The 15,028-nt window shown below is 39.7% G+C and overlaps 1 protein-coding gene across 1 annotated transcript in view; it reads right to left on the bottom strand.

Moving 5' to 3' along the window:
- Positions 1-1,613: 1,613 nt before the first annotated feature.
- CAMTA1 (calmodulin binding transcription activator 1) overlaps positions 1,614-15,028 on the bottom strand; it is a 929,632-nt gene continuing 916,217 nt past the window's right edge. The window contains exon 22 of the mRNA XM_077837398.1: positions 1,614-1,719. Within this exon, the coding sequence (XP_077693524.1) occupies positions 1,656-1,719 (64 nt within the window). The 3' untranslated portion in view covers positions 1,614-1,655. The remainder of the gene's footprint in view (positions 1,720-15,028) is intronic.

Here is a 15,028-nt window from a genome sequence, read left to right as displayed (position 1 = left end):
CATCTTTTAAGTTTTACTTTTTATTTTTTTAAATTTTTGTGCATTTTTATTACATTTTCTGACTTCCAGCAGGAGATATGAAAATGTGAAACATATTTTCTACTTTCATACTATTTCTTTTTTCAGTTTATGTTCATTCTAAGTGTTCTTTATTGGAGTGAGTGTATGGTGTTAAGCTAGATACATTTTTGTATTCTTATGATTATCTGCTTTGCAAAAGTAACTTAATTTTCTTAAGCAATATTAGCATTCACATTACTTGGCACCATTGGCAAAAAATAAAAATAAAATTAAAAAAAAAACCTCCTGGTAGCCAAAATCAAATGTAAACATATCCTTTTTTAGTAAAGTTACTCTGCCTTTTTTTCCTAAGTCTAAATACAGTAGCTCTTTTTTTTTTTTGCAGTTTAGTCATGCTTTAGCAAAATGTTCTTCTAAAGAACATTTAAAATAAAGTTTCTTATAGTGAAATAAAGTTTTTTGTTTCATTTTACAGACCATAGCCACTAATGCTTTGCTTTTTTCATTTCTTTTTTCTTGAATTCATGCACATCTCTGTTTTAATATATACAATATATACAAACAATACATCCACACTCTTCGCTCATTCAGACAAAACTATACAAATAATAATTTTATCTTGCCAAGTTATTAACCCTTTGTGAATAAAATATTTAGTAATTAATCAATATATTCCCTTTCAAATATTATTTCTCATTTTCCATTTCTACCTTCTATATATACAGAAACTGCCCAGATTTTGATGAAATAGCCAAAATAAGAAATTTACTGGCCAGGATGGAGCACCACTCTGATCTTTAGGTGGTATAAATGTCCAGGCAACATATGTATGTGACTGCTCAGAACAACAAAATTACTGTAAAAAAAAAAAGCGCTACATACGTTACAAACTATTTTAAGTAAATAATTAAAAGGCCAGAAAATAAAGTGCTGAATATGAGAATAAGTACATGACACTTGAAATACTTGCAGGTTCTAGAAAAAATACCAAAAAAGGAACTTTTAAAAACTTGCTCAAGCTGCTCTCTTTATTTCCCATGCATTACCCGTTTGCCTCATATGCCAACCCACTCTGTAAATTTCCACGGGATGTATTAAAAACCTGCAGATTTAAAAAGTTGCATTAAGTGTGCTGTAGAGAGATTCAAATAAAAAGAAAGGACAGAAGTGCAAAGGAAATGAGAATGCATGTACCCAATAAAGATTTACTGATCTAAGCCCCGCCACTGACTCTTGAAGCTTCAGTTTCTTGGAGATGATTGACAGGTGCAGGAATAGCATTCTTGTGTTGCTTGTGCATTCCCACCTTTTAACAATATTTTTGGTATAATATTTGTACAGTTCCACACGTTTTAATACAGCCCTATATGAAAAGGATAATTAATCGCTTCTTTTGGAGAGAATGAAGCAACTCACAAATTCCTCTTGGTGTTTTTTTTCCCATGATCCAACAGAAGATTGAGTTCCAAGATGTCTTGCTGAACAAATTAAAAGTTGTCCATGAAAGTGCAAATGCAATGACCAAAACATTACTGTTAAAATCCTGCAGCTGAGATTCCCAGAACTGCAGTGGGTTTTTTGTTGTTGCATGTCTCTGCTAAAAACAGAAAATGAAAACAGTCTGAAAAGCAATGTCACATTGCTACGGGATGCTGCTGTGTATCTTCAAGTTCCTTGGCCTTTTTCAATTCTTTCACTCTGAAACAATAAAAAGGCCCTCTATAACATTTCTATTCCAAACGAATTTCAACAGGCAAAAGTCAAAGGGATCCCTCACTACAACTTCCAGTATGAAGTAGCCATCACCTAAAGTAAACAATTGGGAGCCAGGGAAGGGGAGAAAAAACTCATTCAGAAAGAATTCACCTTTTGCAACCCATTTCTGGACAACTTTATTTAATACCCAAATTCATTCTACTATCAAATCATCTTACCTAATTATTTGTCTTTAATGACTGCTTTTCATCAACTGCTTTTCTGCTGCTGCCTCATGTACCAGATAATTTGAGCAAAACGCACTTTCTGTGCTGCCCCCTTTTCTAAGTAGGACACTGAACATGGGCAGCTGCTGCTGCATCCAGCATTGTGGGGAGAAGAGAAGAGATTTATTCCAGACTTCCATGGGAAAGTTCTACTTAATTTATACAGTACCATAGATTAGTAGAATTTACATGTGTGTATGGACTTTATACTGGCATCAGTGGCAAAGCAGGTACGTTACTTCAACTTATTATCTCAGTCTCATTGTCAGCATCTGAATAGTCTGGATACTTGTAGGATATATTTATTTGTATCTTCATAATCCCCAGTCAGGGGGACGATCTCTCCATGGAGTACTAACTCTGTAAAGAGCATTCAGATGCTACAGTTGTGAGCACTTAAGAAATGCAAGTGCATTCATTGATTTATGTAGCACCTATTACCATTGGATCTAGGTGCTATTTACAAAGCTGTAGTACATTAGTTAAGTGAAAATCTGGGAAATTTAAAACTAAACAAATTAAATATGATGTGTGTCATGCCTAGAAAGCCATTAAGGCCACTACTTGATTAACATACTCTTGCTTTTTGTTGCTTTGTCACTTCACTGAGGCTTCCTCGAAGTGACTAAATAAACAACTGCAGACACCCAGAATTGACCTAGGCTATTGCACTGTCAAGACTTTATCAAGTTGCTTAGTAAGGAACCCAGATTCAAGGGAGAGAGTTTGGGGTCCCAGTCATTGTTAGATAGGGAATGAGTTTCTAATGCAGTTTTATATACCTCTGCTTTTGTCTCCACTACGTATAGCTCAATTTAACTCGTCTTGGTCAAACAAAGCACTCAGTGTCACAAAAGGAACCGCACAGGGTTTTTTGTATTGGAGTTGAAGTAGCTCATTAGGACTATATAACCCATATGATTTTGACTATTTTTTATTACAATATACACAACTTAGTAAAATAATTTTAGACATTCTAGCTAGACACGGACTCATTTCTATGAACCATCACAATGCATTAATTCCAGTTCAGAATGAACAGCATATTAAACCTGATTTCAGCTGCAGTGTATTGGAATAAGCTACTTTCTACAGAATCATATCTATGTGAAAAAAACCTGCCTGAGTCTGCATGTCCTTGCTCAGTTATTCTGAGGGTAGTTTTCCCCCAAAAGGTTGTGATTATGACCCAAGTAGAAGGATTTAGCAGAACACATACACAGTTGTTAGTATATTAATTTCTTAAGCAAATTGACTTAGAGACACTACAAAGGGACAAATTCAGAGGTGCTTTATAAAGTATTGAAAGTTTCTCATCTGTAAGTGGGCATAAGGGAGTCCAACTAAATCTGAATGAATGTAACAAAGCCATAGGATTGCATAATTTAGATGCTATGGGGATAGAACAGAGGTGCTTAGCAGAAAGAGCAACTAATAGAGTGCAAATTAAAGTAGGTATCCACCACTACATTATCTTTTGGCTCCCTATGCCCAGAGACTTTTTTATACTTACATATTGATGTGTAACCATTACAAACTTACACATCATCTCTGAATTTGGCCCAGTGACTGTATGTGGAATAACTTTGTGTGTGTGCACCTGTGTAGAAATGTAGCCAGTATGGAGCTATTTGATGTTTTTAACCAGGTGTTTTAAACTATCTTTCAGCTAAATCAGAGCTCTAGCATTAAGGACATCCCGTAAGCTTGTGACACTGCGGGGCAAAGGTTCCAGCAATGAATGAATGGATCACACGGGTCAGTATGCATGCATTTAGAACATTACTCATTGTCTTTATTTTACTGAAGTGTTTGAGAATTCCATGCTTGGGAGGACACAGAGTGTGGATATTGCTGATCAAAAATGAAAAAGGGGTCTGCTGTATTTCATCACATGTGGCATGACTCTGAAGCCCTGGCTACACTAACAACATGAACTATGGCTGAAAGTGGCATCTCACTCCTACATTTTGAAACACTAAACAGTTTTGACTGACACTAGGATTTAAACCATTCCAGTATAGATTCAGGGAGCCCCACTGCTGTAAAACAATAACTCAATTTTGTAGTGTAGTAAAAGTATTGCAGTGAAAGACATGTCAATGGCTAGCTTTTCTTTTCTGCTGTAAGGGAGCTAAGGTGAAATCCTGGCTCCAGTGAAGTCAACGGCGAAACTCCCATTGACTTCAACAGATCCAGGATTTCACTCCAGTTGCCTGGGAGGAATTCTCCATTCTGTGTCCTATGGAGGTTACTCCATATTCTCTCTTTGCAGCTCACTGTGGTTGTTCTGCTAATTATCTGGTGGTCCTGTTCTTGTATTACAGGATATACATATTCAGAACCAGTAGAGGGAATTTATAATATGGTATTTAACCCAATCAACACAAACTCAGAATATTCTTAATTTGTTAAAATTTAAGCTCTCTTTCTGTGCAGCAGGAAAGTGAAAAGTTACTTCTCCCTAGCTGTGCACTAGTTCACATCTAATGTTGAGACTAATCACACCATATGCACAAAATATCATCTATGATGCAGGACAGGTAGTGCAACTTGTGCATTTTTCAGTTGCACCTCTTACTGTAATACAAAATTCACCTGTTATTACTATAGGTCTCATTGAGAACATGCACAATTGGTCAGCTGTGGCTCTTACTGATACATGCTGTCTCCATGTTTAGCACTTCAACATGCAAGTTCTACACTAACGGAGCACAGTTTTGCTGGAAAAATGCAAGACATGCTTTGCTGCCAACTTCAACCTAGGACATGCAACATCTGTACTGGTGCATACCTGTTTAACTGGAATATGCATGCTAATGCAAGTTGATTACTGTACCATTCAATATTTGCACTAGTACAGATCCTGTTCACAAATATGCAACACCTTTCTTGGTCAAATGAGTCCTGTACTAGTTACAAGGTTTGTACAAATTTTGGAACTGGGGTGTTGGTTGATGCTTAAACATAAAGAACATACCATTCCTGAGTTTCCCAGGTATAAAATACAAAACAATGGTGTGTTCATTAGTGAAAGATGCTGCAGAGTACACAATTACATTCACAGACCGCAAGTGCTTCACCACCTTGTATTCCACAGCATTTGGAAAATGACTCAAAGATGATGCTAATGTTAATACTTTTTGAATTTGTTACATTTTCCCACATAGTCAATAGCCCCATGTGTGTTGGGAGGGGGAAAGGAAGATAGGTGAGTGTATGTTTATACAGGTAGTCATTTATTTTTATAATGTACTGCATGTTAATACAAAGAATATGCCTAAACAGTGTGAAAGTTGTGGTGACACAGACAGCAATCAAGAAGATTAAAGCTAAGGATGATGTTTTATCTTTAACTCATACTTAGAAAAGCAGGGCCCAGGTGCAATACAAGGGGGTTCCTTGGCTGACACAGAGCTACTGGAATGGTTCTGCCTGTGCTCTTTGTTGCTCCTCAGTAGAAGGAGGCTGGGTGTAGTGGAGGAGGCGCTGGCTGTTCTTGGCTGGCTCAGTGCAGCTAGAATGTAAACTGAAGCACCTCTGAGGCTGCTCTTTTGTATAGTGGGGACTGGGAGTTGGGTGGCACAGAGATGGCACAAAGATCTTTTTTTCTCCAGCCCTGTGCCAAGTGCAAGAATGAAGAAACGGAATCAGAGTTAAGGTCTTCTTTTTGCATTTTTCTGAGCTGTTTTTAAATTGTTTGAGACAAAACATATACATATTTTTTCTTATATAGAATTTAAAATACTTATTAATGACCAAATAGCTCTGAATTGCTCTCAAGTGAACCTGAGATAATGTTTTCGAACTGATTATTTTTTGTCCAGTCGTTCAATCCGAAGTCTTGCCAATTTGTCACATAAAAAGTGCTCAATGCAAGTGCTTCAGAAACCCTCTTGGGAAGTAGTTACTCTTGTTCCCAGCAGTAGCCTTTAATACTTCCATAATTAAACAAAAATAATCTCTTGATGAGTGCCATTTTTATTTGGTGATGTTTTTACAGTGATATAAACTAGAATAGGCCAGTTATCTTCCACTTCCTAGCACTCAGTGTAAAAAAAAAACAAAAAAGTACAAACTAAAATTTCAAAATATGAAAATGTGATTCCAAGATGGATTCCTGGACAAATTATAACCCCTGTAAATAGAAATTCATAATAGCAGTGCTGCTCACAAGACAGCGACAGCTGGTGCTGCCTTACCTCAACTAGCCAAGACATTCTCTGCACCTTGTTTCATCTCTTTTCACTTTGAATTTCAGGTGGAGAAAGGGGCTGAGATCTGTGAAGACTCCCTTCCTTTGCCAGCATTAGCAATCCACCAGAAATAAAAAATTGTACCAGATTTTTATAAAATGAAGGAGGCTTTTGCCCCAAAAATAGCTGCTCTCCGAGTGGATGGTTCATCTGGATGTGAGCAGGCTCCAAATTGCAGTCACAGGTGTCAGTACTTTAAGTCAGGGCAGCCATGGGCAGAAGTAGCACTAGGCCCAAGTTTTAGGTGGGGGCTGTAACTTGTCTCAGCTCTATATGCATGTTCTCATTAGTTAAGGGCATTTTTGAAAGTGCCTCTTAGTGCTGTGATGTGGCTGACAGGGCTGTTCAAGTGAAGTCCTGCTGGTGCTGAAATGTGAACTCTGTAGCCTGAGGCCCTGGAGCGCTGCCCCACATGCAGCCTTCATCAGGAAGAGCTGTGATGCTGTTGCATTGGGCCCTGTGAATGGTGTGAAGAATTGGGAAGAAGGTGAATTTATTTTATTATGAGGTAGGGACCCAGTGTCAAAGGCTCCACTGGAGACCTCTGAATCACACATTTTGGCCAGAGGCCACGCTGGCCACCTCCAGGTACAGAGTCATTCTTCACAAGTGAGTGAAGGGCACCTGGATTGAGTAAGCCAGGGTGACAGGGAGTATCACTGCCCCGCTTTTATGGTGTTCTAGTAAGTTAACTGTGAGGTTTGGTCCTTTTAAATGTGAACAGAGCTTTTGAGCTGTGACCCTGTGATGCGTGAAGATCACAAACAATCCCACAGCTCCAAAAGTGCCCCAGCTAGACAGTTCTCATGACCTTTGGATTTTATTACTTATTCAAAGTTGCATTGTTATGTGCTGAAGCAATGTAGTAAGCAACAGCCCTGAAAGCCAGCAGCAGTTTGTATTTTATTATTTCCCTCAAATTTCATATGAGAATTTGTGAGCAAATGAATTAGGCCTACTTAGAAAAGTTACAGCAGACAATAGCTTCATGGGTAAAGCATAAGGCAAAGCTGTTTCATAAAAAATACTCTATAATGCCCAGCCAGGGAAATGTTCAATGAGTAAGTGAGTTTACAGCAAAAAAGTTCTGGCAATGCTGGAGGTCAGTAATATAAAGGACAGAGTGAATTAGAGCCACAGAAAGCTTTTTAGTCAGTTACCTGTTGCTCTGAGAGCTGAATTGACTTGTGTGAAATTTAGGAAATGGGAGCTCTTGCCTTTTTCCAGATATCTCATTTGGATTGCAAAACAAAAAAGACAGAAAGGCCCAATAAGAATGACACCCCAGAGCATGGGGCCTGCAATTTAACACAACAAAAACATTCAGTCCCTGCAAAAGGTAAATGAAACAAAATTATTTTGGAAACTTTCATTACAGCCACCTTGACACACGCCCCACATAACATTTTTCTCCCATTATCCTTACATTGGATCACTCAGGAGAGGGCTTTGCCCCCTCCCCCGAACATTGCCCCCATTCTTAATGTTACTACAAGACACATAAGAAATTGGGTATTTAATGCAATGGCTGCTGCATATCACACATTTCCTGCTTTTATTAAAAGAACCTTGGTGTACAAGGGTGGGAGAGGCTGTATCTTTGAACTGCTGGGGGAAGGACTGGCCTGCAGAGAGCAACAGAGGACATTTTATGGGGTTGTTCATTCAGGCATGAAATAAAGAAGTTGTACTTACCAGAGTAATTGACAGCAGATGGTACATATACCCTTCCAAAAGCAGAGAACCACATATAACCAATGGGATGAAGTTTTTAAAAGGACGCTGCCATAAATGAATTTATTCCTTATATTATTACTTGTTTCTTATGGTAATTTTGCTTGTTCTGCCCAAGAAAACAGGCTAGAACCTTTGCTGTAAGCAGATAGTAGTTTAACCAGTACAACAGTTCAGGAAGACCTGATTGTTATGAATACCAGCTCCTCAGAATAATGGGAGAAAGGGTCACTGGAGTGTCACACATCTCTCTGTGAGTGTCTTGTTCAGAATACAGATGCAGGCTGCAGCTACAAAACTTGCATGTGGGAGGTTAATAGGAAGTTTAAACAAAGGAACAGGTGAACATTTTATATGTTCAGGGGAGAGCAGTAGAGATTCGGCATAGCTGAAATCTCTTCAAGGTTAATTTGGGATGAAAGGAGCTACTAATGGTAGGTTATTATTACCAGTTCCTTCTGAAACAGCATGTTATCACTGCTGCAGTAATGTAGCCAATTAATAGTGACTAAATAAGGCCCTTTGAGATCTGCAGCTTTCTTACTTAAATCCCACCCAAAAAATCTTGGCCTGCTCTGTGAAATCTGTTATATTTAATCCAGGTAATTCTTTGGGAGAACACCTTCTCCCCTTCACTTTTTTTTTCCCCCTTCAAATAATGAAACCTCATAATATAAACTAAAAATTAGGGCTGTCAAGCGATTAAAAAATTAATCACAATTAATCGAACTGTTAAACAATAATATAACACCATTTATTTAAATATTTTTGGCTGTTTTCTACATTTTCAAATATATTGATTTCAATTACAACTCAGAATACAAAGTGTATAGTGCTCACTTTCTATTTTTAATAAATATTTGCACTGTAAAAAAAACAAAGTATTTCAATTCACCTAATACAAGTACTGTAGTGCAATTTCTTTATCAAGAAAGTTGAATTTACAAATGTCAAATTATGTACAAAAAAATAACTGCATTCAAAAATAAAACAATGTAACAGTTTAGAGCCTATAAGTCCACTCAGTCCTACTTATGCCAATCACTCAGACAAAGCTTGGTTACATTTGCAGGAGATAATGGTGCCTGCTTCTTGTTTACAATGTCACCTGAAAGTGAGACAGGCATTTGCACGGCACTGTTGTAACTGGCATTGCAAGATATTTATGTGCCAGATGTGCTAAAGATTCATACGTCCCTTCATGTACCATTCCAGAGGATATGCATCCATGCTAATGACAGATTCCGCTTGATAACAGTCCAAAGCAGAGTGGACCGATGCATATTCATTTTCATCATCTGAGTCAGATGCCACAAGCAGAAGGTTAATTTTTTTTTTGGTGGTTTGGGTTCTGTAATTTCTGCATCAGAGTGTTGCTCTTTTAAGACTTCTGAAAGCATGCTTCACACCTCGTCCCTCTCAGCTTTTGGACGACACTTCAGATTCTTAAACCTTAGGTCCAGTGCTATAGCTATTTTTAGAAATCTCACATTGGTACCTTTTTTGCATTTTGTCAAATCTGCAGTGACAGTGTTCGTAAATCAAACAACATGTGCTGGGTCATCATCTGAAACTGCTATAACATGAAATAAATGGCAGAATGCGGGTAAAACAGAGCAGGGGACATACAATTCTCCCCCAAGGAGTTCAGTCACAAATTTAATTAACGCAGTATTTTTTTAACGAACATCAGCAGCATGGAAGCATGTCCTCCGGAATGGTGGCTGAAGCATGAAGGGGCATGCAAATGTTTAGCATATCTGGCACGTAAATACCTTGCGATGCCAGCTACAACAGTGCCATGTGAATACCTGTTCTCACTTTCAGGTGACGTAAATAAGAAGCAGCCAGCAGTATCTCCCATAAAGGTAAACAAACTTGTTTGTCTTAGGGATTGGCTGAACAAGTAGTAGTGGACTTGTAGGCTCTAGAGTTTTACATAACTGCACTCAAAAACAAAACAAAAAAAAATCTACATTTGTAAATTACACTTTCACGATAGAGATTGCACTACAGTACTTGTATGAGGTGAATTAAAAAACTATTTTTAATCGTTTTTACAGTGCAAATATTTGTAATAAAAAATATAAAGTGAGAATGGTACACTTTGTATTCTGTGTTGTAACAGACATCAAAATAGTTGAAAAGGTAGAAAAACATCAAAAAATATTTACTAAATTTCAATTGGTATTCTATTGTTTAACAGTGCGATTAATTGTGATACCTTTTTTTCATCGCAGTTAATTTTTTTGAGTTAATCACGAGAGTTAACTGTGATTAATTGACAGCCCTACTAAAAATCTGTCTGCGTGTTGTCACTGTGCGTGCAACACAAACACGCGTGTGTATGCATATACATTCAGTATGTGTGGGGTGTGTCAGTTTGTGCATGTCAGTGTGTGTGAGTGTTAGTGTACTGTATGGTGCGTACATGCAGATACAGGATTTGTGTGCACGTTGATACATGCACATTTACAGCAATAAAGAATAAGTCTCTTATGCTTCAGCAGAGCGACAGGTGATACGCCTAGCAGCAGCTCATCACTTACATTTTCCAAATATATAGAAAAAATACTAGTACAGATTGCGAGAGTAAGAAGCAGAAACTGTGGTTTATTGTGAAAATGAGAACTGTGCACTTAGAATGATTTCTGATGCACCGTGCTAAAAGGTATTTACAGTCCCCTTGTGCACATAACCCATTATTCACTGAAAAACTGCTCGATTTAAAGTCATTAGTCACTGGCTGTACTTACCTGATTCACATTCTTTAATTATTTGTATTACAGTGGATCCCAAAGGTCCTAATCAAGGATTGGGCCCCACTGAGCTAGGCACTATGCAAGTATGTACAAAGACAACTGACATATGGGGTAGAGGGAACACAATCAAATGTGGACCATTTTTACATACATATATCCATTTGCAATATATTTTGTGCTCAGTTATTATAGATGAAATGCCAAGTCTCCCCTGTGCACCTCAAACTAGAGTTCACATAGTGGTTAGTTCCTTATACATGTCATATTAAAGGTAGGTCTTAAGAAAAATCTATGAACATCTGCCGCTTCCTTACTATCTCAGATGTCAGGGACGGTTATATATTATTTAATTTATACAATATACATGAAGCCATTTACATCTATAGTATAAGAAGATTCCTTTGTTTTATTTGGAAAATCATGTGGGCTAAGAACTATCACTGTAGATCTTAGTGGTAGATGGAGAGGTGAGCCATTGAATGGGAAATGGACCAAAAAAATCCACTCATATCTGCTGTACATTAAAAGGTGGAAGGTGTTAAATTGTGCTCCGCATACATTCTTGTAACAGAATAGAATATTTAATTTAGACAATTTCTCATTAATTTCAGCTACTTACAGTGAAACTTCAGAGCATTTTTTTTAAAACATTTGAGGAATCAATGTTTTACTATATATCAGACTGTGATACAGACAGACAGTGAAATCATATACAATTCAAATAAAAGCAAAGTGATTGATGTTCCTAGCTGTTTTTTGGTCATATAATCAAGCCATTTAAATATTTCGTACCAGTGTGTAACCAAGAGATTTGAATCCCATCCATCCTACTATATATAGCCTATGGAGAAACCTGCACATGTACTGCACCTGTAGTTTCCGATATGCCCTACAATTCATTTAAACTGCAACAATAGCAAGAGAATTCTTATGTTAAATACATTCCATTCACAGGTAGCAGAGCGCCACACTAAAATCCCAGGGGCAGATCCTCAGCTGGTATAACTTGCCATAGCTCCACTGAAATCAATGCTCTGTCCCCCAATCTCTCTCCCTTCAAAATTACCTGGGTCTTTATTTTCATTATTGAATGCGACAAGAAGGTTGCTCACCTTGAGCAGTAACTGAGGTTCTTTGAGCTGAGTGTCCCTGGGGGTGCTCCACTCCAGGTGAAGGTGCATCCCTGCGCCTGTGCTCGGGGAGTTTTGCAGCAGTGCCCATACAGGTTGCGCAGGTGCAGTGCCTCCCTCGCACGCCGTTGGCGTCTCAATAGCACACGTGTGATCCAGACTCCTCAGTTCCTTCTCTACCCTGGAGCCTGCCCCTAACTCCGAAGTAGAGGGGAGGACGGTGGGTAGTGGAGCATCCACAGGGACACTCATCTGGGAGAACCTCAGTTACTGCACAAGATGAGTAACCTTTTCTTCGAGAGAGATGTCCCTGTGGGTGCTCCACTTCACGTGACTGAAGAGCAGTGCCCACCTAGGATGGTAGGGGCTTCGGAGTTGGCTGAAAAGCAACTGATAGCACAGTTCAACCAAGTCGAGTATCCGCCTGAAGGCCTTGTGTGACAGCATATTGTTTAGCAAAGGTATGTTCTGAGGCCCAGAGGTGGCGGCCTTGTAAATGTCTATAAGGGGAACGTTGTGTAGGAATGCTACTGACACCAATATGGATCTAGTAGTGTGTGTGTCTTGATCCCTGCTGGAGGTTGTATGCCTTTTAATTGATAGCATAAGTGAATGCATCCGGATATCCATCTAGAGATACTTGAGTGGATATGGAGTTACCCTTAGAACTTTCTGCTATGGAGATAAAAAGCTTCCGTGAGACTCTAAATGGCTTGGTCCTGTCCGAGTAAAAAGACAGTGCTTTCCTAACATCGAGGGTGTGCATCATAGCCTCAAAAGCATTGGCGTGTGGTTTAGGGGAGAAGGTTAGTACATGTATCGGTTGATTGATGTGGAAGAAGGAATGTATTTTGGAAAGGAATTTGGGATGGGTACTTAACGTTACTTTATCTTTATAAAAGATGGTATATGGTGGGTCTGCCATAAGCGCTCTGATTTCTCCCACTCCTCTGGCTGATATGATTGCTATTAGAAACACCACCTTCATGGAGAGGTGTAGTAGGGAGCAGTTTGCTAGAGGTTCGAAGGGTTTAAGCATGAGGACTGTTTAAGGACCAAGTTTAAGTTCCAGGGTTGCGTAGGCGGTCTCACGTCCGGATAAAGGGTTTGGATGCCCTTAAGGAATTGTTTTGTGATTGGGTGAGCAAAGATTGTAGTGTTGCCGATTTTTTGGTGAAAGGTAAAGATAGCCGCAAGATCAGTTAAGATGTACCTTAACTGAGCTGAGGGATAGAGCGGACTGTTTCAATTCTAAGAGGCAGTCAAGTACAATTAGAAGAGGTGTAGATGTTGTGATGGTTTGTCTAGCAGCACACCATGAAGTAAATCTTTTCCAATTATGGAGATAAGTGTTACATGGAGTCTGTTTCCTGCTGTGTAGTAGCACCTGCTGGACCTGTTCAGAGCAAACTAGCTCCTCATTAGAGAGCCATGGAGGAGCCAGGCCTTCAGATGTAGCATCCCTATGTTGGAATTGGCCCTCCCGTTGCGTCAGATGATCAGTCTGAAGAGGGAGTGTGATAGTGATACATGCCGACATCTATGTAATTTACAGATACCACACTTGTCTCGGCCATGTGGGGGCTATTAAGATGACCTTGGCCCTGTTGGTCCTTATTTTCCATATTACTCTGGGTAGTAATGGTATCAGCGGGAATGCATATAGAAGGTCTGTGTTCCAGCTGATCATGACTGCGTCCCCCATTGATTATTTCCCCAGACAGGCTCAGGAGCAGAATTTGGGGCATTTTGTGTTGCAAGCCATCACGAATAGGTCCATTTGCCCCTAGTTGGAGGAAATGTTCTACCTCTTGCATAACGAGGGGTCCCTGAAGAGGGACGGGGAGGGCGGGGTGAAGAGGGGGGTATAAGACAGGAAAGGAATGGTATAGCCCGATCTGATGACTTCCAGGGCCAATTTGTCTGTGGCGATAGCCACCCAATTGGGATAGAATGGGAGCAAACAGTCTCCAAAAAGCTGGATGGATGGTGTAAGTGCTGAAACGGGTGAGAGGTCTTCCTGACCATCAACCAAGACTTCAAATTTGCTTATTGGAGGAAGTAGGTGGAGATGCCGCTGGTGGTGGAGGGCATCATCGTTGTGGTCTCTGCCTCTGTCTTTGCTGTTGATCATATGGTCTTTGGTGTTGCTCTGTGTAGGACAGGTATCTAGGTTGTTGATATGGTTGTCTCCTTCTTGTGGCAGGTGTATGGATGCCCAGGGACCGGAGGATGGCCCGTGAATCCTTCGTGGTGTGCAGCACTTAATTGGTTTTGGCTGCGAACAGTTTTTCTCCATCAAAATGGAAATCTTCGACAGTATTTTGTATCTCCCGTGGGAATGACGAAGAATTGAACCATGACAACAGCGCATGACTAAAGCTGTAGCCGTGGCCATGTCAGCAGCATCCAGTGTGGCCTATAGAGCCGTGCGCGAAATCATCTCTCCTTCAGAGACCAGACATTTGAATTGTTGTCGCTTTTCCTCAGGAATGTCATTAATAAATTCCATAAATTTGCCATAATTCCTGTGGTCATATTTGGCAAGTAAAGCTGTGTAATTCGCCACCCGAAATTGTAGTGTAGAAGAAAGAGTATACCTTGTGGCCAAATAGATCCAGCATCTTACTCTCCTTATCAGAAGGAGTGGACCTAAAGTGTTGTTGTTTGCTCCTTTGATTGGCCGCTTTCACTACCAGCAAGTTGGGTACTGAGTGTGAAAAGAGGACCCGAGATCCCTTGTAGGGAACATAACATTTTTGGACCGCCCTCTTGCAGGTTGGGGGTATTGTGGCTGGAGTTTGCCACACCATCTTGGCAAGTTCCACGATGACCCCATTAATGGGCAAAGCTATCTTGAAGGAGACAGATATCTGTAAGATATTGGTTAACTCATGCTGAGTTTCCAACACTTCCTCCAGAGCAATATTAAGCTCATTAGCCACTCTTTTGAACAGGTCCTGAAAGTGGGTAAAGTCTTATGCAGTGGTTGGTGGTGGAGACATAATAGCCTTGTCTGGTGAGGAAGAGGAATTATTATTGGTTGGTGAGGTATCAGGAGCCGTGTTCTCTTCCTGTTGAATCATGGGCTCCCTCCTGTATGTCTACCGCTAAAGCCTCCGAAGGTGTAGGAGAGAGTCTGG

This window comes from Eretmochelys imbricata, chromosome 18 (genome assembly GCF_965152235.1).
Source record: "Eretmochelys imbricata isolate rEreImb1 chromosome 18, rEreImb1.hap1, whole genome shotgun sequence".
In the NCBI taxonomy this organism is placed as follows: domain Eukaryota; kingdom Metazoa; phylum Chordata; order Testudines; family Cheloniidae; genus Eretmochelys; species Eretmochelys imbricata.
Note: the sequence above shows the minus strand (reverse complement) of the source record. Positions and strands in the feature narration are given on the sequence as shown.